The sequence below is a fragment of the Bos javanicus genome, chromosome 7 (assembly GCF_032452875.1).
Source record: "Bos javanicus breed banteng chromosome 7, ARS-OSU_banteng_1.0, whole genome shotgun sequence".
Classification (NCBI taxonomy): Eukaryota; Metazoa; Chordata; class Mammalia; order Artiodactyla; family Bovidae; genus Bos; species Bos javanicus.
The window spans coordinates 10885485-10908724 of NC_083874.1; the positions used below are offsets into that span (position 1 = coordinate 10885485).

At 48.8% G+C, this 23240-nt stretch overlaps 2 protein-coding genes across 4 annotated transcripts; both read left to right on the forward strand.

Annotated features, from left to right (window-relative positions):
* The first annotated feature begins 20 nt into the window (after positions 1-20).
* Positions 21-13058, forward strand: DNAJB1 (DnaJ heat shock protein family (Hsp40) member B1). 3 transcript variants are annotated; one of them, XM_061421873.1, is made up of 4 exons: positions 21-271; positions 1093-1160; positions 10769-11349; positions 11648-13058. In XM_061421873.1, the coding sequence occupies exons 3-4, from the start codon at positions 10858-10860 to the stop codon at positions 11876-11878; spliced, it is 723 nt and encodes a 240-aa protein (XP_061277857.1). In that variant the 5' UTR covers positions 21-271; positions 1093-1160; positions 10769-10857; the 3' UTR covers positions 11879-13058. The 3 variants fall into 3 exon arrangements, with proteins under 3 accessions (XP_061277857.1, XP_061277854.1, XP_061277858.1); XM_061421870.1 differs by lacking the exons at positions 21-271; positions 1093-1160 and adding an exon at positions 9317-9623; XM_061421874.1 differs by lacking the exons at positions 21-271; positions 1093-1160 and adding an exon at positions 9673-9838.
* On the forward strand, positions 7006-9232 carry LOC133251872 (small EDRK-rich factor 1-like). Its single transcript, XM_061424626.1, has 2 exons — positions 7006-7042; positions 7161-9232. Exons 1-2 carry the CDS (start codon positions 7006-7008, stop codon positions 7367-7369), a joined length of 246 nt encoding a protein of 81 aa, XP_061280610.1. The 3' UTR covers positions 7370-9232.
* Positions 13059-23240: the final 10182 nt, after the last annotated feature.

The window sequence follows — 23240 nt, forward strand, 5'->3', positions numbered from 1 at the left end:
CACGGGGCTAGCCAATCAGCTTCCGGGACCCACCGTTGGGGGCGGAGCACGGGCAAGAGGGAGGAGGATGGAGGAAAAAGAAGGGTCTTGGCTATCCACCAATCAAAGAGGGCCTCCGGTCGCACGAGCCCGTTGCCCCGCCCCTTAGTGGCGTCTCTGTGGAAACCAAGGGAAGCGACGGTTATTGCAAGACTGGGGGAGGGAGCTAGCAGTTGAGTGACAGGGAAGGCAACATCAACAGGGCCCGCAGCTCGACTGGGTGAATTCGGAGGTGGGCGGCCCCCGGGGAGTACCGGGGAGCAACGGGAGATAGCAAGGGGTTGGGGGCATGAGCTGGGGCACCTGGATGGAGAGGCTGCTCCGGTGAGGGAACCCCTGTCACGAATGGGAGGAAAGTAAAGGGGAAAGAGGTGGGGAAAGCTCTCAGGCACACACCCCGCTACTTACGTGTAACCTGAGCTCTCTCATTATTCTGGGGGTGTCTTCACTGCCCTTTCTAATGCACGCCCCCGCCCCACCTTGCTAGACCCCATAGGCAGGGAGCCCACTTTTGTCTCTACCTGTACTGCCCGGTATGGTCACCTCTGGCCACATGTGGCTACTGAGTCCTTGAAACGTGGCTGATCAAAATTGAGATGTGCTGTAAAGGTGAAACACACAGAGACTTAGTATAAAAAGGAAGATGTAAAAAAAAAAAACCTCATTAATCAACTTTTATGTTGATTAGTGCTATTATTACTGATGATATTATCAACAATAATATTATTAGTTATGTAACTAATGGTATGCTGAAATATTATTTTGCATATATTAGGTAAAAATACATTATTAAAATTAAATTCCGGTTTTACTTCTTTGATATGCCTATTGGAACATTTAAAATCAGACACAGCTTGGATGTGGCTGGCCTGGCAGTTGTGTGTCTCACACTGGACAGTGCTGGTTTGGGGTCATGTCGTGCTTTTGTTCCATTGATTGTTATAAGCAGGCTGGGGAGGTTGGTTGCCACTACACACACATACAGACTCAAGCAGACACTTAAAACAGGACTTGGCACCCCTCCTTACCTTATCTCCTTTCTCCTGGTTCCAGACCCCACCCCTGAGCCTTCTTCAACTGTTGAGCGCTCCAGAACTCAGAGGCCTGGCATCAGAGACATGGTGAGAAGTCCTCAAAGACAGATTGTTGGTTCACAGGAGAGCAGGGCGGGGAGAAGGTGAGTCAGTGCTCAGCACTTACTCATCCAGGTTAGACTCTAGAAATTTCTGAAGCTACAACTTTTGGGGACCCCTGTCTCAGAATAAAGGAAGCTAGGTCATTACCTTTTTCTGGACTTCCTTGGTGGTCCAGTAATTAAGACACTCTGCTTCCACTGCAGCAGGCCCAGGGTTCAATCCCTGGTTACTGAAATAAGACCCCAAGAAATTAATTACCTTTTTCCTCGGGCCTATCTGGGCAAAACAGAAGGATTTTTTTTGTCTTGGCTGCGTGGGTCTTCGTTGCTTTGTGCGGGCTCTCTCCAGTTGCAGTGAGTCGGGGCTACTCTTTGTTGTAGTGCTCAGGCTTCTCACTGTGATGGCTTCTCTTGTTGTAGGGCATGGGCTCTAGGTGCATGGGCTTCAGTAGTTGTGGCACACAGGCTCAGTAGTTGTGATGCACGGACTTAGTTGCCCTGAAGCATGTAGGATCTTCCCTGATCAGGGATCAAACCCGTGTCCCCTGCATTGGCAGTTGGATTCTTATCCACTGCGGGAAGTGTTTTATACCTGTACTTTCCAAAGCACAGATCTTTTCCTGTTGGCAATTGTGGAGCTCATAGTATCAGGAGAGCCTTTGTGTACCAACAGGCCTTGTTTCCTGGCTTCATGGAGAAGGGTAGGAGATTACTCACTCAGAAGCCACAAGTTTAGCGACTTCCCTGGTGGTCCAGTGGCTAAGACTCCATGCTTCCAATGCAGGGGACCTGGGTTCCAATCCCTGGTCAGGGAACTAGATCTTACATACTGCAACTGAGGCCCAGTGAAGCCAAATAAATAAATATTAAAAAAAAAAAAAAAAAGAACAAGCCACAAGTTAAAATCCTACCAGGTTGAGTTACTTGAAGCATCTACTTCTGAGATGTTGAGGGGGGAGGGTTGAACCCCTAAAATCTAGCCACGTTTTGCTAGCAATTTCCAGGTTCTCCAGTGTGGTCTGAGTAGGTATGTCTTCCCTACGGCTGGGTTCCAGCTAGGTAAGGCATATGGTGTCCAAAAGGACGTCATTTTTGGAGATTCCACACACATTCCTACAGGCTTGGGACATTCTGGAATTTCCCTTTGGAGGCTGCTTTCCTGAGCCCTGAACTCACTCAACAGGCACCAAATAATTTTGTGAACTGTGTGCCAGCTGGGGCATATGAATAGTTTCCACCCGCCTCCTCACCTACAAGAAACTGATAGAAAGGCATGATCCAGCCTGCAGAGGGGAAGTCCTCTTTGGTTTTGATGGGTATTACAGGTGGAGAGGTGGATTTCCCAGGTGGCTCAGTGGTAAAGAATCTGCCTGTCAGTGCAGGAGACGTAGGAGACTCAGGTTCAATCCTTGGGTAGGGAAAATCCCCAGAGGAGGAAATTGCAACCCACTCCAGTATTCTTACCTGGGAAATCCCATGGACAGAGGAGCCTGGTGGGCTACAGTCCATGGCGTCATAAAGAGTCAGACATGACTGAGTTACTGAACACACACAAGTGTGAGGACCCCTTGTTGGCCTCATCTGGCTTCCAGTAATCAGGCTGCCAGCACGAACAGAATTCATCCTCGGAACAAAGCCTGACCACTTTGTTGACACCATACCATGGCTCTGTCTGTACCTGTTGATAGGGACAGCTAGTTTCCCCAGCACACTGGCTGATTCCTAATGGTGACAAGTAAATACGTTTGGTATTTGCTGAGCCAAATGTAACAGGCCCCTTAAAGCAGTTTCCAAAGGGGGAATTCCAGAAAGGTCTTATGCTGTGGCACTGTTGAAGAGTGAGCAGGGCCTCCTTAGGTCTCAGATTCAGGCGAACCCATGATCGTTTGGACCTGGAAGATCTGGTGTGTTTGGTTGTGTCAGTCTCACAAATTCTTTTTCTTTTTTTTAATTCCAGAGTAACTGCTTTACAATGTTGTGCAGGTTTCTACTGTACAACAATGTGAATCAGCTAAAAGTATACATGTATCTCCTCCCTCTTGAACCTTCCCCATAACCCCCATCCCAGCCCTCTAAGTCATCACAGAGCACCAAGACAAGCTCTTTTTCTATTTCCCAGGTGCAAGTAAGATAGGATCTTGATTCTTCCAGAAACCTGGCTTGGCTTGTTTTGGGGTTTGTGATCAAACTGGTTCAGAGCTGTGTGAGGGAAGGTAGAGCCTACAGTAGACAAGCCAGGGCTGATTTGCAACTTTCCCCTGTGTCAGGAGCCCCGGAGAGAAGTTTCCCAACCTTTCTGCCTTTTGAATTTTTAAATTCATGGGATGGATTTTCTTTCTTTTTATTAAGATATAGTTTACATCCAGTAAAAATCACCTTTTCTGCTATACAATTCTGAATAAATACAGACATGTAACCACCATCACAGTCAAGATATGGAACATTTCTATCATCCCCCCAAACTCCCCTGTCTCCCTTTGTCAAAGATCCCAGCCCCTGGCAACCACTGATCCAGTTTCTGCATCAATACTTTTACCTTTCCCAGAAGTACCTTAAAATGGAATCACACAGTGCACAGACTTTTGAAACTGGCTTCTTAACATAATGCATTTGAGGTTCCTCTGCATTGCTTCCTATGTCAATAGCTCAATCCTTTTTTATGACTGAATAGTATTCAGTTTGTTTACATTTCACCCATGGAGGGACATTCAGGTTTTAATGGCTGTTGGTAATGACAAATAAAGCCTTGATAAGTATTTGCTCACTGGTTTTTATGTGAACATAGGTTTTTATTTCACATGGGCATTCTACCAGGGCAGATTGTTAGCTTATATGACTGTAATGCTTTTGAAGTTCTTTTTGATGAAGAGAAGAGTTGAAAAGAGTGGTGATGCTTTAAAAAAAAAAAATTAAGGTTTTATCATCATCTGAATCACATCTTACACAAGATTACCATAAACACTCAATATGCTAAACAGTTTACACCTCAGCATTTTATTCACTAAGTGGCCTCAGGCAAGTCACATAACCTCTCAGAGCCTTGGTTTCCCTACCTGTAAAACGAGGTAATGACAGGCCAACCTCATAGGATTATTTTTTTAAATGAAGTTCTTTTTGGCTATGCTGGGTCTTCATTGCTGCACTTGGGCTGTCTCTAGTTGCAGAGCTTTGGCTTCTCATTGTGGTGGCTTTTCTTGTTGCAGAGCATGGGCTTTAGGCACAAAGGCTTCAGTAGTTATGGCTCTCGGGCTTAGTTGCCCCACGCACGTGAGATCTTCCCGGACCAGGGATGGAACCCATATTCCCTGCACTGGCAAGCAGATTCTTAACCACTGGACTACCAGTGAAGCCTGTCACAGGATTATTGTCAGGATTAAATGAGTTCATACACATTGAATGTCTGGAACCGATTTGACACAGAGTAGGACCTTGTCAGTGTTAGCTATTATTATAAGGTTTATTGCCTGGGCCCTCTCAGATTCACATAGCAACCCTGGGAGGTAAGATCTACTCTTATCCCAATTTTATGGAAGACATACTTAGCAATTACAGAGAACAAGTTGTGCAAGAGCACATGGGCAGTAAATAAGCAAACAGCAGGTCCAGGTTTTCAACTAAGGCTGACTGACTCCAGACTGACCTGCTTAGTTCTTATATTCTTATATTCTTAGTTCTTAGTTCTACCAATGAAACGGAAGCAATAGGATATATGTGTTTGTGAGTGTGTCTGTGTATTAAGAGACTTGTTTCAGGCATTGGCTCTCACAGTTGTGAGGGCTGGCAAGACAAGTGTGAAATCTGTAGGGCAGACCAGCAGGTCTTGGCCAGGAACTAATGCTTCATTCTCAGGCAGACCTCCATATTTGCTTTTAAGGTCTTTCAGTGTTTGCTTTTAAAGCCTTTCAAGTGACTGAATGAGGTCTACCCACAAAATCAAGGGTCATCTCCTGTACTTAAACCCAACTGATTATAGATGTTAACCTAACCACATCTGCAAAACACCTTCACAGCAGCAGTTAGATTAGTGTTTAATTGAATAACTGGGTACTATTGCCTAGCCAAGTCTGTGCATACAACTACCCATCACATCGTCTCCTCTTCTCTGAGTTGATAGCTCAAACCTCTGCCAAGTTTCTGTGAAAGTCACTTTTCCAGTAACATTCCAACGTGCCTGGTGAGGGAATTCCCTGGAAGTCCAGTGGCTAGGACTCTGCACTTCCATTGCTCAGGCGCAATCCCTGGTCAGGGAACTAAGATTCCACAAGCCACTCAGCCTGGCTGGAAAAAATAAAACAACAGTGCCCAGTGAGTATGTGTCCAGGTCAAAGAGCATAATAAGAGAAGTTGAGTTTGGGCTGTTTTTTTTTTTTTTTTTTGGTGGGGGTTGGGGGTTAAACAATTAAAACTTATGAGTATGATCCAGGCTTACTCAAGGAAGAGAGATTTCCCAGCCCTAAGGTTGCCCCCAAATACAGGGACACCCCTTGCATGATGTTTTTGGTCCACCAGAGCTATGTGAAGACCTTTAGAGGCCTCCACATCTGTTAACTTTTTTTTTTAGGGTGGGTTTATTAGTGGCATGTGGGATCTTAGTTCCCCGACTAGGGATCAAACCCACGCCCCCTGAAGTGGAAGCAGGGAGCCTTAACCACTGGACCACCAGAAAAGTCCCCACATCTGTAACTCCCTTTTTTTTTTTTTTTTTTAAATTTTTGGCCACACAGCATGTGGGATCTTAGTTCCCTGACCAAGTACTGAACCCATACCCCCTGCATTAGAAGCAGAATCCTAACCACTGGACTGCCAAGGATGTCCCCACATCTGTAACCCTTAAATTTATAAGTGTGAAGAAATCCACAAGCTCTGGGTTTTTTCCCCCATTATGACTCCCCCACTATCTCTTTATGTAACTTTATATAAAAAAAAAAATCAAACTCCCTCCCCTCCATGATTAGTTCAGGACCCCTGCAGTGCTGTGCCCCTGGGTATCCAGCCTAGACTCATCCTCCCAGGTTGGCTGGTGTGTGTGGCTTAGTCCAGAGTCCTTTGATGGTGGTGGTTTAGTCACTAAGTTCTGTCTGACTCTTTTTGACCCCATGGACTGTAGCCCACCAGGATCCTCTGTCCATAGGATTTTCCAGGCAAGAGTACTGGAGTGGGTTGCCATTCCCTTCTCCAGGAGATCTTCCTGACCCAAGGATCGAACCCGGTTCTCCTACACTGCAGGCAGATTCTTTCCAACTGAGCTACCACGGAATCCCTTCCTGACACGGTTACACTGGGGTCAGGGAGTGGCCAGGGATGGCCGGAAGGCCATGGTGTCTTTCTCAAGAGTTCCAGTTTGCACAAGGACAGTGGTTACCAGAAATGTTTTGCTGTGTCCTGCCAGGAAGGGGGATCCTCAGCAGCCCACCATTCAACTGGATGGTTAGTCACCCCTTTGACAGAACTTCCTCTAAGCTAGGTCTGTCCCAGGCACTTTACAAATGTTGACTCAATGCCAACTTCAAAGCCCTATGAAGCTGGTACAACTACTACCCCCATTGTACAGATGAGGACGCTAAAGGCCCTAGAAGGCTCAGTAACCAGCCCAAGATCACACAGCCACAAAGTGCTAGAACCAAGAATGAAACGTGACTATTTGGCTCCAGCACCAGTGTCACACCGCCCAGACTTCCCAAGCAGTTCTTCCAAGAACCTTTCCCCACTGTAGGCCGCCACCACCTACTCCCCTCTTCCCTTCTCAGGTGGTACCTCTTTCTGAGCCTCCTTTCCACGTCAGCCCTGTCCTTGACCACAGACACACCAGACTATAGGAGCCAAAAGGGATCATGTTGCCCAGAGATGAAGATACTGAGGCCCTGAGAGGTGTATTGCATGCCCATGTCTCCCCCACATCATGAACATAGTGGGGCGGGGGTAAAGAACCAGGTGCATTAAAAACAGCCAGGACTTTTTAGTCTGCGGAGGGAGAGGGGCAATTGAGTCTGGCCTGGCCTGAAAGGTCGGGCAGGTGGAAATCAACGAGAACTTGCCCGCCAGAAAAACATGAAGAAATCCCAGGAAATTAGTAAGGGAAAAAGAAAAGAGGATAGCCTGACTACCTCTCAGAGGAAGCAGCGGGACTCTGAGATCATGCAAGAAAAGCAGAAGGCAGCCAATGATAAGAAGTCTATGCAAACAAGAGAGAAATAATGACTATGTGGAAAACCTGGGTGCTACTGCAAACTAGTTGTATCATAAGCTCTATGATCAAGATTTTGTAGAGTGAACAGTCAGTACTTGCTATGCTAAGTCACTTCAGTCGTGTCCAACTCTGTGCGACCCCATAGACGGCAGCCCACCAGGCTCCCCCATCCCTGGGACTCTCCAGGCAAGATCACTGGAGTGGGTTGCCATTTCCTTCTTCAATGCATGAAAGTGAAAAGTGAAAGTGAAGTCACTCAGTCGTGACTGACTCTTAGCGACCCCATGGATTTCAGCCTAACAGGCTCCTCCGTCCATGGGATTTTCCAAGCAAGAGTACTGGAGTGGGGTGCCATTGCCTTCTCCGATGTTATACCTTATAAAACTATTTTAAACTTTTCCTTTCAACCTGACTTAGTCTGATGTTTCAGAACCATTCTTCAAAGAATAAAACACTAACCATACATTTGAAAAAAAATAAAAACAGCCAGGAATATTTATGAAGCTTTGGTTCCAGACACTTCCTGGCACTGGAGACTCAGCAGTGACAGGACCCAGTCCCTGACCTTATGGTGATTCCAGGCTAGGAGTGGGGGAGACATTTAACATGAAAACCAAGGAACAATTTCAGATTTCAGTGGCAGGTGTTCTTGAGAAAACGGTAAAGTGAGAGGCTTGAAGGGCTGGACTGAGAAGACCTCTGCAGGGAGGTGAGCTTTGGCTCCCGGTGCTCACCTCACTTTGCAGGGTCCTTTATGACTGAGGACGCAGATAATACTGGAGCTCCCACCTGCATTCTGCTCGCAAAGAGTTGGATATGACTGAGCATACACACACAGCTGGTAGAACAGGGCGGGTGACTATTTTTATTTCCAGAAGGAAGCGGGTATCTGGGGCTGGGGAAAATTAGGCAACTCCTGGAGACACCTGGCAATAACTCATTCCTGGCCCTGTGAGATAGGGGCGGGCATATTTGCATCTGCTAGTGAAGGGGCTAATAGATGGGGAAACAATGGAAACAGTGAGAGACTTTATTTTCTTGGGCTCTAAAAATCACTACAAATGGTGACTGCAGCCATGAAATTAAAAGATGCTTGCTCCTTGGAAGAAAAGCTATTACCTACCTAGACAGCACATTAAAAAGCAGACACATTACTTTGCACACAAACGTGCATCTAGTCAAAACTATGGTTTTTCCAGTAGTCATGTATGGATGTGAGAGTTGGACCATAAAGAAGTTGAGCACGGAAGAACTGATGCTTTTGAACTGTCGTGTTGGAGAAAACTCGAGAGTCCCTTGGACTGCAAGAAGATCAAACCAGTCAATCCTAAAGAAAATTGGTCCTGAATATTCATTGGAAGGACTGATGCTGAAGCTGAGGCTCCAATACTTTGGCCACCTGATGCGAAGAACTGACCACTGGAAAAGACCCTGATGCTGGGAACGATTGAAGGCAGGAGGAGAAGGGGACAACGGAGAATGAGATGGTTGGATGGCATCAACCACTCGATGGGACATGAGTCAGAGCAAGCTTCGGGAGTTGGTGATGGACAGGGAAGCCTGGCGCGCTGAAGTGAGGTCGCACAGAATGGGACACGAATGAGCGGCTGAACTGAACAGTGAAGGGGCGGTGTCTTCCCCAGACCCGCCCCTTCCTGGAGTAGCGCGTCGTAACCTATTGACCCAAACAGGAGGCGGGCCGCAAGGCCGGCCTGGTTGCAGGAAGCAATAAAACATGGTCGCTATTGGTGCCCGCTGAGGGTGGGCGGGGCCTCCGTCGCCCGGGGTGCGCGCCGCTGAGAAGCGTTGCCCGGGAGGGGGCGGGGCCGCGCGCAGGCGGCCGTTGGCGGCACGACCCCGCCCCGGATGTCGCGCGTCGCAGCCTGGACGACGGGGATTGGCCAAAGCCGCGTGGGGGGCGGGGCGGAAGGTTCTGGAGGGGGCTGGCGGGCTCTGGAAGCTTCCGCCGGACGGGTATATAGAGTCCGGGACGGGGCGGTGGCGGAGCCGGGGGACGGCGACAGCTGGGTGGCGGGCCGCAGGCGGGGGCAATGGGAAAGGACTATTACCAGACGCTGGGCCTGGCCCGCGGTGCGTCGGACGAGGAGATCAAGAGGGCCTACCGCCGTCAGGCGCTGCGTTACCACCCGGACAAGAACAAGGAGCCCGGCGCTGAGGAGAAGTTCAAGGAGATCGCCGAGGCCTACGACGTGCTCAGCGACCCGCGCAAGCGCGAGATCTTCGACCGCTACGGGGAGGAAGGTGCGTGCGCGCGCGCAGCCGGGGGCGCGCCTTCGCCGTTTGACAGGCGGAGAAACCGAGGCAGGGCGGCCTCGCTGCAGCATCTCCGGGGGGCGCTTCGGACGCAGGGGTTGAAGCAGCCCCCGTCCTCGGGCCACAAGGGCCTCCGCCCTCGGATTGGCGGCCGCCCGATGGGAGGAGGGGCCCTGGCCGCGCTGCTTGTTCAGAAGCTTCTAGTATGTCTGGGGCTGCCCCTCCCTGGGCGCTCGCCTCCACCCACGTCCGAGATCGGTCTGGGGGTGCGGGTGCGGAAGGAGAGGATTCGGAGGCCTAGCTTGGCTGCTGGCGTTGCGGGCCTGGGCTCACCTGGGCGAGGTGGGAGGCTCTGCCACCCCGGGGTTCAGGGCAGGGCCTCTGGCTGAACCCTGGGCACAGGCTGCGAGTAGTGAGCCTGCAAATGAGGTGCCAATTAGCGCCGAGCGACCTTCCGCGCCTCTCCGAGGGTGGAGTGAGGTAATCCTTGTAAAGTGCTTACCTAGTCGGCCGTCAAGGTGCAAGGAACAGTGGGGCCAGCCCTCTTCAGGGTAAAAGAAAGAAGCTTTCTTGTCCTGTCTCCCATTGATGACTCAGGCAGGTTGCTGGGCTTAGTCCTCAGGAAGAAGCGGCTTATTATATGAGAAAGGGGGCAGTTAGTGCCAGGGTGCGAGAATTTGAAAGGCTGCATTTTGCAGTTTAACGTTCCTTTTACTCTCCCACACGTCTCTAGCAGTAGGGGATTTAAGAGTAAGCATTTAGTGAAAACTGATCGGGGGTTAAGCATTTTTTTCTTGGATCTCTTAGTGAGTTTTTCGTACTCATTGTAACAGTGCAAGGGGAATGAGTTACTCAGATGTGAGGACCTGAGTGGCCCCAAGAGATGCCTGTCTCAGAGCTTGAACCCTTCACCGCTGTCTTGCCACAGTGGACTACCTGCCATAAGTGGGTGGGGGTTCTGTTTCTGCTGCTGCAAGTGGGAGGTAAAAGCTTGGAGTTCTTCCTTGTTCTTCCCTGACAGGCTAAAAAAAAATTCTCCCCCAATGGCTCCTAAGCTTTTTTCCTTGAAGGAAAGTTCCTGGAGAGTTAAGTTCCAAGCCCGCCATCTGATTTCTTCTGCTTTTGCTCCTCAGGCCTGAAGGGCAGTGGCCCCAGCGGTGGGAGCAGCGGCGGTACTAACGGTACCTCCTTCAGCTACACATTCCATGGAGACCCTCATGCCATGTTTGCTGAGTTCTTCGGTGGCCGAAATCCCTTTGACAACTTTTTTGGGCAGCGCAACGGGGAGGAAGGCATGGACATCGATGACCCGTTCTCTGGCTTCCCCATGGGCATGGGTGGCTTCACCAACATGAACTTTGGCCGCTCCCGCCCTGCCCAAGAGCCCACCCGAAAGAAACAAGATCCCCCCGTCACCCATGACCTTAGGGTCTCACTTGAAGAGATCTACAGCGGCTGTACCAAGAAGATGAAAATCTCTCATAAGCGGCTGAACCCCGACGGAAAGAGCATTCGCAATGAAGACAAAATCTTGACCATCGAAGTGAAGCGGGGGTGGAAAGAAGGGACCAAAATCACCTTCCCCAAGGAAGGAGACCAGACTTCCAACAACATTCCAGCCGATATTGTCTTTGTTTTAAAGGACAAGCCACACAATATCTTTAAGAGAGATGGCTCTGATGTCATTTATCCAGCCAGGATCAGCCTTCGGGAGGTAAGGCACTAGGCAGGGCAGCGTCTGGGGAGGGAGAAGCTGTTTTGTGATGCCGTTCAGTGTTTGCTTGACAGATGTTTCTGGGCATTTGGTGCGGCCAGGCTTGGACAGTGCAATGGCGACAAGACCGTCCAGGGCTCTGTTTTTACGGAGCTTCTGTTCTGGTGACCTGGGTAGATCTTAAGGCAGGGTCTTAGCTGCAGAGGCCTGATGGCGCTTACCCTCCAGTCAGCAGCCTCTGGGCAAGATGTGAGCTTCCTAAGCTACTCTTTCTAATGCTGTCCCTTTGCTTTCCAAGGCTCTGTGTGGCTGTACAGTGAATGTCCCCACTCTGGACGGCAGGACCATACCCGTTGTGTTCAAAGATGTCATCAGGCCTGGCATGCGGCGAAAAGTTCCTGGAGAAGGCCTTCCTCTCCCCAAAACACCCGAGAAACGCGGGGACCTCATTATTGAGTTTGAAGTGATCTTCCCTGAAAGGATTCCCCAGACGTCAAGAACCGTTCTTGAGCAGGTTCTTCCGATATAGTCAACCCGTGTTCCCCAAGGACTGACCAGGGACCTTTCCAGAGCTCAAGGATTTCCGGACCGTTCCACCAACTGTGGACCCGCGAGAGGGCGGGAGGGCCCAGGGAGGGCTTTCATACTGCTGAATGTTTTCCAGAGAATATATTACAATCTTTCAAAGTCATGCACTAGACTAAAGTTGTTTTTCGAGCGGTAGGGCGGCAGGTGGTGGGGACAGCAAGCAAAGGCAATGCAGTCTGCCCCACTGGGTCCTTGCAGCCCTCCTGGGTGGGCAGCACCCGCCTCCTCCCTCCCTCAGGCCCTGCCCAGAGGGAGAGGCAGACCGCAGACCCACAGTTGGACTTGATCCCCCTGTTGTAGTCCCTCCACTTGTAGACATCCTGTGGTGTGGACCTGCCTTCATGGTTACCAGACCCTGTACACTCCTCAGTTTCTATTGTGTGATCAGTTTGTGTTTTATTTTGTATTTGTCTCCCCCATCTTGCCCTTCTCCTAAGAAACCCTGTCTTCTCTTTTGCCATCTCAAATTGAGAATCTCAACTCTGGTTGCTGAACTGCCTGGCCAGCTCCCACAAGCAATACCTCCCTTGTTCCAGCAGGACCAAGGGAGCCGGCCTTTACTGAGTGAGTAACTTGTGCAACTGCCTCTCCCTCAAGGGTCGGGGACCTTGGCTGGAGTCCTGACCCTGGGCTCCCAGACAGAGATCTTCGCCTTCCTTTGCTGTGAGGCAATCTTTTGGCACACCTGGGATTTCCCCATGACCCAGGTCATTTTTTTTTTTGTTCAACGGACTCTGGACTCTCAAAAGGATCTGATCCTTTTGAATTTTGCACAGCCCTAGCTATAATCCCTTTTGATAAAAGGGTCTTTGCTTCTGATTACAGGAGCACTGTGGAACGTCTGTAAATATGTTTTTATAATTCTGTGTAAAGTTGGTGTGCAGTCAGACGAAACCGGTCCACAGCAGCTGCTGCTCTCTGTATAGGGCCATGATGGAACTGAGAAAGAACCTGGGGGCGGGGGGGTGGGGGGGATGTTGGAACAAGTGTTTGTTCCTTGCAGGTCAGTCTGGTGCTCAGACTTTTAGACTCATTGTAAGTTGCCACTGCCAACACAAGACCAAAGTGTGTGACTTGTCAATGTGCAGCGTGACAGCATTAAAGACTGATGCTAAACCTCAGGGGAGCAGTCCTGCGACTCTGTTTGAGGGTTCTGCTGACGGGATGGGGTGGGGTCCGGGCAGCCCTCCAGAGGCTGCCAGGGTGGGTGGGAGGGAGGGGCAGGCAGGAGGTAGGAGTCCTCTGCAATGGAAAGAGAAGTTGCCCTCCTGAGCTAAATGTGGGGTGAACAAGAGAAACCCGCCGGACTGGATCTGGGCATCAGAAGAGCCCAGTGGATTCAGAGCTTGTTTTTTGGTGAAGGTTGGGGCCAAAGTTAAACAGATCCCTTCCCAGTCTTGTAAGATCTGGTTGCTAGGGCCAAGGAGATGTGTGTGCCCTACTCTCTTAATCTCCACCCACCCCCCAACCCCTGCTTTCTTGCTAGAACAAGCTGGTGTCAGGCAGGCCCTGGCCAAACCAGATTAGGATTCCAGCCCAGGGCCACCCCACCCTGGTTAGGACCTATTTCCTGCCCTCCCTTTATTTACAGGCCACTGAAACTGCTTTTACTTTGTAACTTTTTTTTAAGGAACTGGTTTTATTATAAGGTAAGTAATTACACAGGCCAAAAACCGCATTGCTATTTTGCTACAAGATAATCTGGGTGTAGAAACTTAAATAACTATATTTAACATAACCTTGGAGGGCTTTCCCTTCCCACTGAAACAGTTTAACCACTGGAAGCAATCTAAGTCCAGTGCTGTCCCAGAGAACCTTCTTCAGGGATGGAAATGTTCTTTTTAAAACAAATTCTTTAAGATTCAACAGAACACAAGTTGCTTAGTAGCTACAGGCACATTTCAAGTGCTCAGCACCCACCCCTGGTGGCTAGCAGTGACTATTGGACAGCACAGATCTTAGACGGCTTTTCACCCAAACCTAAGCCATGGGTCTCTGAGAGGAGCAGCTGCTTCAAGCCCAGAGAGGCCATCCTCGTTCGGAGGTGACCCCTGGAGTATTAGAGCCAAAAGGAACCCTATCACCACTTCCAGGATGAGGAATGATATTTACTGCAGAATTGGCCCTGGCCTCAACTGGGGTCACAGACCGCCTTGAGCTGCCATCCGCCTGCCCCAGCCTCCCTCATTAACATAGCTGGTCTGTATGGGGTTCTTACCCAAGGGCTGTGGGCACAGATGAGCACAAAGCTTCAGTGTGTCACACGCAATCCTGGTAAGTTGGAGAAATAACCTTCCTGTGGTGGTGGATGGGACAGTGTCACTCTTGAGGAAAATGACAAGGACCCTAGTAAACAGGCCTGTCCCTCGGATGCACAGCCTTTGCCGACACAACTTTGCTGCACATGGGTGTCACGTGTTTGGTTTGTCTGCAAGCTGGCTTCTCCCCTCGCTCCCTTAGCTCCCCTCTTAATGGATTTATTTTCCCACGATGCCTATCTGACCACATTTCGTAGTTTGCTCCTTCCACAACAGTGTGAGGGGAGCTGCCTCTGTTTTGCACCCACCTCATGGGGTCGCAAAGAGTTGGACACGACTGAGCAACTAAGCACAGTATCTTTATCCATCACACCAGGAGCGCTGCATTTTTCCCTGATTCAAACAATAGAAAACAAAAATTCACATTCAGCCTGTGGTGAGTAGTTTCCTCAGGACCACTGTAGACAAGCCATGGCATTAGAATTTTTTTTCCCTCTTTTAAAAATGTTTTTTTGTGCAGTCTCCTAGAGACAATCTGCTTATATAAGCATAAACATAATTTCTAAATTTTCAGTTTCGATTTTTGGCTATATAATCACAGTACTGAATTTGTAAGGGCATATAGAGTTAAAAATTCTCCTTCCCATGCTGCTTTTGGGTCCACCGCCAGGAAAATTTTCCCAGTTTTCTCCTGTGCCTTTCCTTCTGCGATGTTGCATGAAGACATTTTTCTTTTTTTACACAAGTGGTACATACTGTATGCTCTGCCCACCCCCTTTTTCTCTTCTCACATATGGAAATAGCTTCTTCTCTTCTGTTTTTCCATATGTTGATTCTACCAGACACGTGCAGGTGGATGTGAAAATCTAGTTTCATGTTTGGTGGCTTCTATCTCTCCTCTGTCATTGCTCCTGCTTCCAGGTTTGAATCTCAACCACTTTGTAGCTGTGTGATCTTGAGCAAGTGACTTGACTAATCTGTACCTCAGTTTTTTCAACTGTAGAATAAGCACAAAAATTGTACTTCTACGGTCGTGAGGATTTTCAGGTATAGATACATAGAGGCACACAGCAGAGCCTGACACAGAACAAGTGCTGTGTGTCAGTTACTGTACCCTAATGTGAAAACATCCCTCAGCCCACTCCAAAGAAACCTCTGAGTTGTGTCCACGGTCTTTCGGGTCTGTGTTCCTGGCTAAGCTCCAGGAACCAAACCCCCAGGCAAGCCCCTGAGACCCACAACTCCACCCTGGCCTTCACCCCACTTGAGAAGGCTCACTCCGGGAATTCTCTGCTGGTCCAGTGGTTTGGGCTCTGTGCTCTCACTGCCAAGGACCTGGGTTCAATACCTGGTCGGAACTAAAATCCCACAAGCCATGCAATGCAGCCAAAAAGAAAAAGCAGGCTCACTCCCATGCTGTTTGGTCACAACCTGCTCACTTGACACCAGCAGTGGAACAACAGGCCCTAGGACTGAGCAGCCTGGGTTTGAGTCCCAGCTCTGTCACTCAGCTGCTGTGTGTGTTCTCGGGCAAGTGACTTCGCTTCTGTGAGTCTCAGTGGCCACCTTTGAAAACAGGGGGACTGAAGTTACAGACTTCATAGAGGTATTGTGAAAACTGGGCAAGGTAGGGCACTGAGGAAGCAAAAGAACATGGCATTAAGAACTTGGTTTCCCAAGACTTCCTGGTAGTCCAGTGGCTAAGACTCTGAACTCCCAACTGAGGGGGCCTGGGTTCCATCCCTGGTCAGGGAACTAGATCCCATATGTGACAAGACCAGGTGCAGACAAATATTTAAACAAAGAACTTGGCTTCTGAACAGTGACCGTGCTGAGTTCAAGTTCTGCTCACTGCATTCCCCTGGACAAATGAGAAACCTCTCAGCCACTGTTTCCTCTTATGTGAAACAAGACTAAGCATAGCCACTCCCACCTTCTCACAACCCCAGGGCCACAACTCAGAAAGCTAACCCCTGCCTGAGAATTTGACACAGGCCCAGCACAGGACAATTGTGAATTAACATGAGGAAAGAAATACTAAGGAACTTGGGGAAAAATTTGCCCCAGGTCTCCTTAAATATTGGTTATTCTCATTAGCTGTTAATTATTGAAAAACACAGTATAATGCCTGATACGTAATAAGCATTGTCCATTCAATAAACATTTATTGAATGCCTCCAGTGTGTCCAGTCCTGTTCTTTTTTTATTATTTTCTTTTTTGGCCATACCCTGAGGCATGTGGGACTTTATTACCCCGACTGGGGATTGAACCTGCACCCCCTGAAATGGGAGGTGGATTCCCAACCACTGGACCACTTAGGGAAGTCCCCTGTTCAGTACTGCTCCTGATGCTGAGGAGACAGTATTAGACAAAACTGGCAAAAATTCCTGCCTTTGCAGAGCTGACAGTCATGTGGGGTGAGAAAGAATAAAACCAAAAATAAATGGTGGTGCTAGTGGTAAAGAGGGCTTCCCTGGTGGCTCAGACAGTAAAGAATGTGCCTGCAGTGTGGGAGACCGGGGTTCGATCACTGGGTCAGGAAGATCCCCTCTAGGAGGAAATGGCAACATACTCCAGTATTCTTGCCTGGGTAATCCCATGGACAGAGGAGCCTAGTGGGCTATCCATGGGGTCGAGAAGAGTTGGACATGACTGAGCAGCAGCGGCGGCGGCAGAGAGTGATGGAGAAATATGGAACAAGTAGGTAGAGAGTGTTGTGCTGTGTGCTTAGTTGCTCAGTTGTGTCCGACTCTTTGTGACCCCGTGGACTGCAGCCCACTAGGCTCCTCTGTCCATGGGTGTTGGGTGCAGTTTTAAGTGACACGGTCAGTGAATGCCTCACCCTGAAGGCAACATTTGAAAAAAGAGTTGAAGGAAATAAGAGGAGAGCCACGTGAATACTGAGGGAAGGACTTTTCAGGCAGAGGAAACAGCCTGTGCAAAGGCGCTGAAGCAGGAGCCTGAGTTTAAGGAACAGCCAGGGGACTTCTAATGCAGGGGGTCTGGGTTCCATCCCTGGTGAGGGAATTAGATCCCACATACCACGATAACAACAACAAAAGATCCCACATGCTGCAACTAAGATCCTGCACAGCCAAATAATTTTTTTTTTAAGGAACAGCTGGGAGTCCAATGAAGCTGGACCAGAGTAAATGAGGGGTGCTGCTGCTGCTGCTAAGTCACTTCAGTCGTGTCCGACTGTGTGTGACCCCATAGACGGCAGCCCACCAGGCTCCCCTGTCCCTGGGATTCTCCAGGCAAGAACACTGGAGTGGGTTGCCATTTCCTTCTCCAATGCATGAAAGTAAAAAGTGAAAAGTGAAAGGGAAGTCGCTCAGTCAAGTCTGACTCTTTGCAACCCCATGGACTGAAGCCCACCAGACTCCTCTGTCCACGGGATTTTCCAGGCAAGAGTACTGGAGTGGGGTGCCATTGCCTTCAAGTGGGAGGCAAAAGCAGACAGTACAGGGCCCATGGGCCACTGGAGACTTTTGACTTTTCCTGAGTGAGGCAGGAGCTTGCAAAGATTTGGGGTTTTGTTCTGTCTTAATATTCCTTCCGGAGGTGGGGGTGGGAAGGGGAGAGAGTCATTTGATTATATAACAACTAAAAGTACCTGAGCTATATATATGATCAGTCTCTTGAAATTTCAATGCACCAACCTATTTCCAACTAGCATAACACAAGCAATAAGCATCTATTTTCTATTAAAATCTACTCCTTAAAGTACATGTTCCCCCCACACAACCTGAGAATTCTTTCACAGTCTGCTGATTCCATGCTTGGTGGCGGAGAGGAGTGTGGTGGTGTCTGATTTCTTCTGAGTTCTGAAACTCTCTTGATTACTCAGATGATTTCCTCTTTGTCATGAAGAGAGGAGAGAGCCTCAGGAACACTTCAGAAGATTCTCCTCCTGAGCAACCCCAGTTTCCTTGAGGTTACTGGGTCTGACTCTTTGTGACCCCAAAGAGGTCACTCTTTGTGACTGCCAGGCTCCTCTAGGGGTTTTCTAGGAAAGAATACTGAAGTGGGTTGCCATTTCCTTCTCCAGAACATCATCCCTACGCAGGGATCGAACCCATGTCTCCTGCATTTACAGGTGGATTCTTTACCACTGAGCCACCTGGAGAGTCCAAGGTCACCTACCATGCCCTAATAATTGTCGCATCACTGGTATCCAGGGTAGCACTTGACCCAGAGCTGCCCCTCTGAATGTTTGTTGAAAGAGTAATTGAGTGACAAAGTGATTCAGACAAGAGGACCTGCAACATTTGCCCTGTCACCGCTCATGTCAGGGAGTGTGCCAAGGAAGAACAACCCAGCCTTGAGGTCTGCTGGCGGTTCCCCCAAGAAAGGGGTCCCCCACACCCCACTGCCTCCAACTCCCACCTGGGAGAAATGGATATTCTGTCTGGCTCCAGGAAAGGCCCTCTTTCCTAGGATTCTGTTCCTACAACACAATTCATGCATCAGTCATTGGGCACAGTTCCTGAGGGCCAGCTCACTAGCCCCAGGAGATCCAGCTAGAGGCAAACAAAGCAGTTGGGGAGGAACTTGTGGAGCTCATAGTCTGCCAGGAAACAGAGACTTCTGTTTTAGTTTCCTGCGGCTGCTGTGACAAAGTACAACGAACTGGGAGGCCTAAATCAACAGGATTTATTCTCTTGCAGTTCAGGCAACCACAGGGCCAAAACTAAGGTCTCAGTAGGGTTGGCTTCTGCTTTAGGCTCTGAAGGAGCCTAAAGTGAGTTCCACACACCTCTCCCAGTTTCTGGGGGCTGCCAACAATCCTTGGCCTTCCTTAGCTTGTAGCTACCTCACTCCAATCTCTGCCTCTATCTTCACAAGAAGCCATCTCCCCTTCCTGTCTCTGTGTTTTCTTTTTTTTTTTTTAATCTTATTTATTTATTTATGGCTGCTCTGAGTCTTCATTGCTGCTCATGGGCTTTCTCTAGTTGCAGCAAGAGGGGGCTACTCTCTAGTTGCAGCAAGCATGGGCTTTCCGTTGCAGTGGCTTCTCTTGTTGTGGAGCTCAAACTTTGGGACATGCAGGCTTAGTTGCTCCTCGGTATGTGGAATCTTCCCAAACGAGGGATCGAACCCGTGTCCCCTGCATTGGCAGGCAGACTCCTAACCACTGGACCACCAGGAAAGTCCTCTGTATCTTCTTTTCTGTCTCTTTAAAAGGACACACTGCATTCAGGGCCCATTTAAATCCAGGATGATCTCATCTTGAGATCCTCAATTTATTTAATTACTTCTGCAAGACCCTGATGCCAAATAAGGTTATAGTCGCAGATTCAGGCACACGGGCATGTCTTCTAAGGGTCCACTATGCAACCTGTAGTGGGCAAAGTATGGTACTTCCCATCACCAGAGAGCTTGGAGAGAGGACGCATACGTGGCAGGTCCTGAGCATACCATCCAAGGTACAGGAACTTGTCAGGGCTCAGAGACAGGCCATTGGAGCAGCAGCCCCATGGATAAAGCTCCAAGGAAGACCAGGGGCATGCATAAAGCAGTTCTGAGCTGAAGAACATGAGGCCCTGGAGGCCTGGTGTGGGTGGAGCAGAGACAGCAGAAGAGAGTAACGTGGGGTGTGCCCAGGAATGAGACAGGCCCAGAGTCAGGGCCCTGCTGAGACAGGCCCACATGCCTGAGGCAGAAGAGAAGCCAGTTGAAAGAGTTTGAGTCAGGAGGGACATGACATGATCTGCTTTTACCCAGAAATTTGAGTTGAGGTCTGGGTGGTTTGTCTCAATGCGGGCCCAACTTTCCTCGGGAAAATAATGCTGGACATCAGTGTGGCTGGGCCTGACTCCAGATGAAATATTTCACTGAAGTATTTCAAGGGCACATGGCCTCTTGGTGTGGGGGTCATCAGCAGCGAAAGAATGGGAGCAGACTTGGGTGCTCACAGGTGCCCCCTGGCTGCCAGTGGGGGAAATAGATTGGGGCGGGGGGCGGGGGGCAGGGCGGCGGTGATCCAGGGTGGAGTTGGGAGATCAGGGAGAAATTGGTTGGGGCTGGACCAGGTGGGGGTCAAGGAAGAGATGGGTAGTGACTGAATATGTATTTTGAAAGGAGACCTGCTCATTGTCCCTCCAGAAAGTAGCCCTACTGTTTTAGGAGTTGTCGTTTATTTCTAAAATATTTATTTATTTATAAACCCATTGGAAGTTTGCCTTTGGGGATGGGAGGGGAGTAGAAGTATTCGTTTCAGGTATTTATTTTTAAAATTTCAAAGCTAGGGCTTCCCAGTGGTCTAGTGGTTAAGAATCTGCCTTGCAACGCAAGGGATGACACAGTTTGATCCCTGATCCAGAAAGATCCCAAATGCTGACGGGAAACTAAGCTCGTGGACCATAACTACTAAGCCTGCACTCTAGAGCCCTCGAGCCACAACTACTGAAGCCCACGTGCCCTACAGCCGATGCTCCGCAACAAGAGAGGCCACTGCAATGAGAAGCCTGTGCTGTGCTTATTCACTCAGTTGTGTCTGACTCTTTGCAACCCCATGGACTGAAGCCTGAGTATCACAAATAGAGTAGCCCCCACTTGCCACAACTAGAGAAAGCCCATGCACAGCAACAAGACCCAGTGCAGCCAAAAATAAATATATATATATATATATATATATATATTTTTTTTTTTAAATTTCAAAGCTTAGAAAACTTACAGGAATAGTAAAGTGATACCCATATTCCACTCTCCTGGATTCAGCAGCAATTGTTATTATTTTGTTACATTTGTTTTCTCTATCTCCCTATATGTTCATAGGGATGTATACAATATTATAATATGGTATATAAAATGTTTTATACGTGTATAATTTTTTCTGAACCATGTGACAGTTGCGGGCATCGTGACTTTAACACTTAGTAATTCAGTGTTTGGACTTCCCAGGTGGTGCTAGCAGTACAAAATCTGCCTGCCGATGAAGGAGACGTAAGAGTCCCAGTTTCAATCCCTGGGTTGGGAAGATCCCCTGGAGGAGGGCACGGAAATTCACTCTACTATTCTTGCCTGGAGAATCCCATGGACAGAGCAGCCTGGCGGGCCACAGTTCATGGGGTTGCAAAGAGTTGGACACGACTGAAGCGACTTAGCACACAAGCAAATCAGTGTGTATGTCCTAAGAGTAAGAATATTCTCTTGTGTAACCCAGAGAAGGCAATGGGACCCCACTCCAGTACTCTTGCCTGGAAAATCCCATGGACGGAGGAGCCTGGTGGGCTGCAGTCCATGTGGTCACTAAGAGTCGGACACGACTGAGCAACTTCACTTTCACTTTTCACTTTCATGCATTGGAGAAGGAAATGGCAACCCACTCCAGTGTTCTTGCCTGGAGAATCCCAAGGATGGTGGAGCCTGGTGGGCTGCCGTCTATGGGGTCGCACAGAGTCGGACACGACTGAAGCGACTTAGCAGCAGCAGCAGCTTGTGCAACCACAGCACAACACTCACACTTAGGAAATATAACGTGGATATGGTATTATTGTCTAATATTCAGGCAACATTCAAATATCCTGGATTATCCCAAGAATATCCATCATAACTCTTTTACCATTCTTTGAAATTCTTATCAAGGATCCAATCAAGAATCAAAGACTGATTTTTGTTGTCTTCTATCTTTTATCTCCTTCAATCTAGAACCATTTACCAGTCATTTATTCATTTAATTAATGGATTGATTTTGCCTTTCATGACATGAATCTGTTTGAAGAGTCCAGACCATTTTGTTTTTGTTTTTTAAAGAATGTCCCTCCATCAGGTTGTGTCTGTTGTTGTTGTTTTTTTTCCCTAGTAATTAATTTGAGCAAACTCCGGGAGAAGGTGAAGGACAGGGAAGCCTGGCGTGCTGCAGTCCAGGGAGTTGCAAAGAGTCGGACACAACTGAGTGACTGAACAACAACAATCAGATTCAGGTTAAACACTTTGGGCAGGACCAAGTTCTTCGAAGGTGATGTGTCTTTCTGAGTAATACATCACAGCAGTAATAGTGAGACAGCCTATTCTATCAGAGGTCATATCTTTTTATCACTTGGTTACAGTGGTGACTGCCAGCTTTCTCCACTGCACCTTTTCCAAGGTAACTTTTTCACCACTGAAATTAACAAGTGATATGCGGGCTGGTTCTTTGACAGTGAATATCTACTGCCCCATTTAACAAAGAACTGTCTGAATCAATCATTCCTCTGGTAGATGAAAAATGGTGTTTTTCTAACCTGATCTTTCCTTCTGCATCTATTAGTTGGCATTCCAGAACTCCACCCCCAACTCCCCACACACAAGGGTAGAGGTAGCATTCAAATCTGAGCTCCTGACAAGGGCGTGGGGGACGAATTGAGAGAGAAACACGGAAACATATACAGTATCATGTGTAAAACAGATGGCCAGTGGGAAGCAGCTGTATAGTACAGGGAGCTCAGCTCAGTGCTCTGTGATGACCTCGATGGGTGGGATGGGGGTGGGTGGGAGGGAGGCTCAGAGGGGGATAATATATGTATACTTACAGCTGATTGTTGGACAGCAGAAACCAACACAACATTGTAAAGCAATTATCTTCCAATTTAAAAATAAATATTAAAAAAAAAAATCTGAGCTCCTCGCCAGCTGGGCCTCCCAACCTCTTGAGCTATAAAATCAAGAAGGAAGGAGATACCCAGTATTGCTCTGTGCCCTTGGGCAACCTGCTCACCCCTCCCTGGGCACTTCCTCATCAGTCAACAGGTGGCTTCAGGTGGATTCTGCTCAGGACTCTGTTATCCCCATGTCTCACATACCGTCTCTCCAGATGTGTAGAAGGAAGCAGCTCAGATGTCAGGCACAAGCAGCACAATGGAGACAGTCCCACAGAGGGCACTGGCCTAGCCAGAGGCAATTGATAGCTCAGTGGGGGTGGCAGAGGTCAGCAGAACAGGAAGAGAAGGACAATAGCTGTGCCCGCTGCCACAGCAGTTTCAGTATTTGCCAGCTGGGTGGGGCTGGCCAGGCAGCCCTCAGCAACAGCCCAGGGCCCACTCTCCCCTTCACTTTACCAC

Coding starts and splice junctions, on each gene's coding strand:
- LOC133251872 (XM_061424626.1), top strand. CDS start 7,006: ATGTTGCCCAGAGATGAAGATACTGAGGCCCTGAGAG. Junction 7,043..7,160: donor AGATACTGAGGCCCTGAGAG/GTGTATTGCATG, acceptor GGGGCAATTGAG/TCTGGCCTGGCCTGAAAGGT.
- DNAJB1 (XM_061421870.1), top strand. CDS start 9,413: ATGGGAAAGGACTATTACCAGACGCTGGGCCTGGCCCGCGGTGCGTCG. Junction 9,624..10,768: donor CGACCGCTACGGGGAGGAAG/GTGCGTGCGCGC, acceptor TTTGCTCCTCAG/GCCTGAAGGGCAGTGGCCCC. Junction 11,350..11,647: donor CCAGGATCAGCCTTCGGGAG/GTAAGGCACTAG, acceptor TTGCTTTCCAAG/GCTCTGTGTGGCTGTACAGT.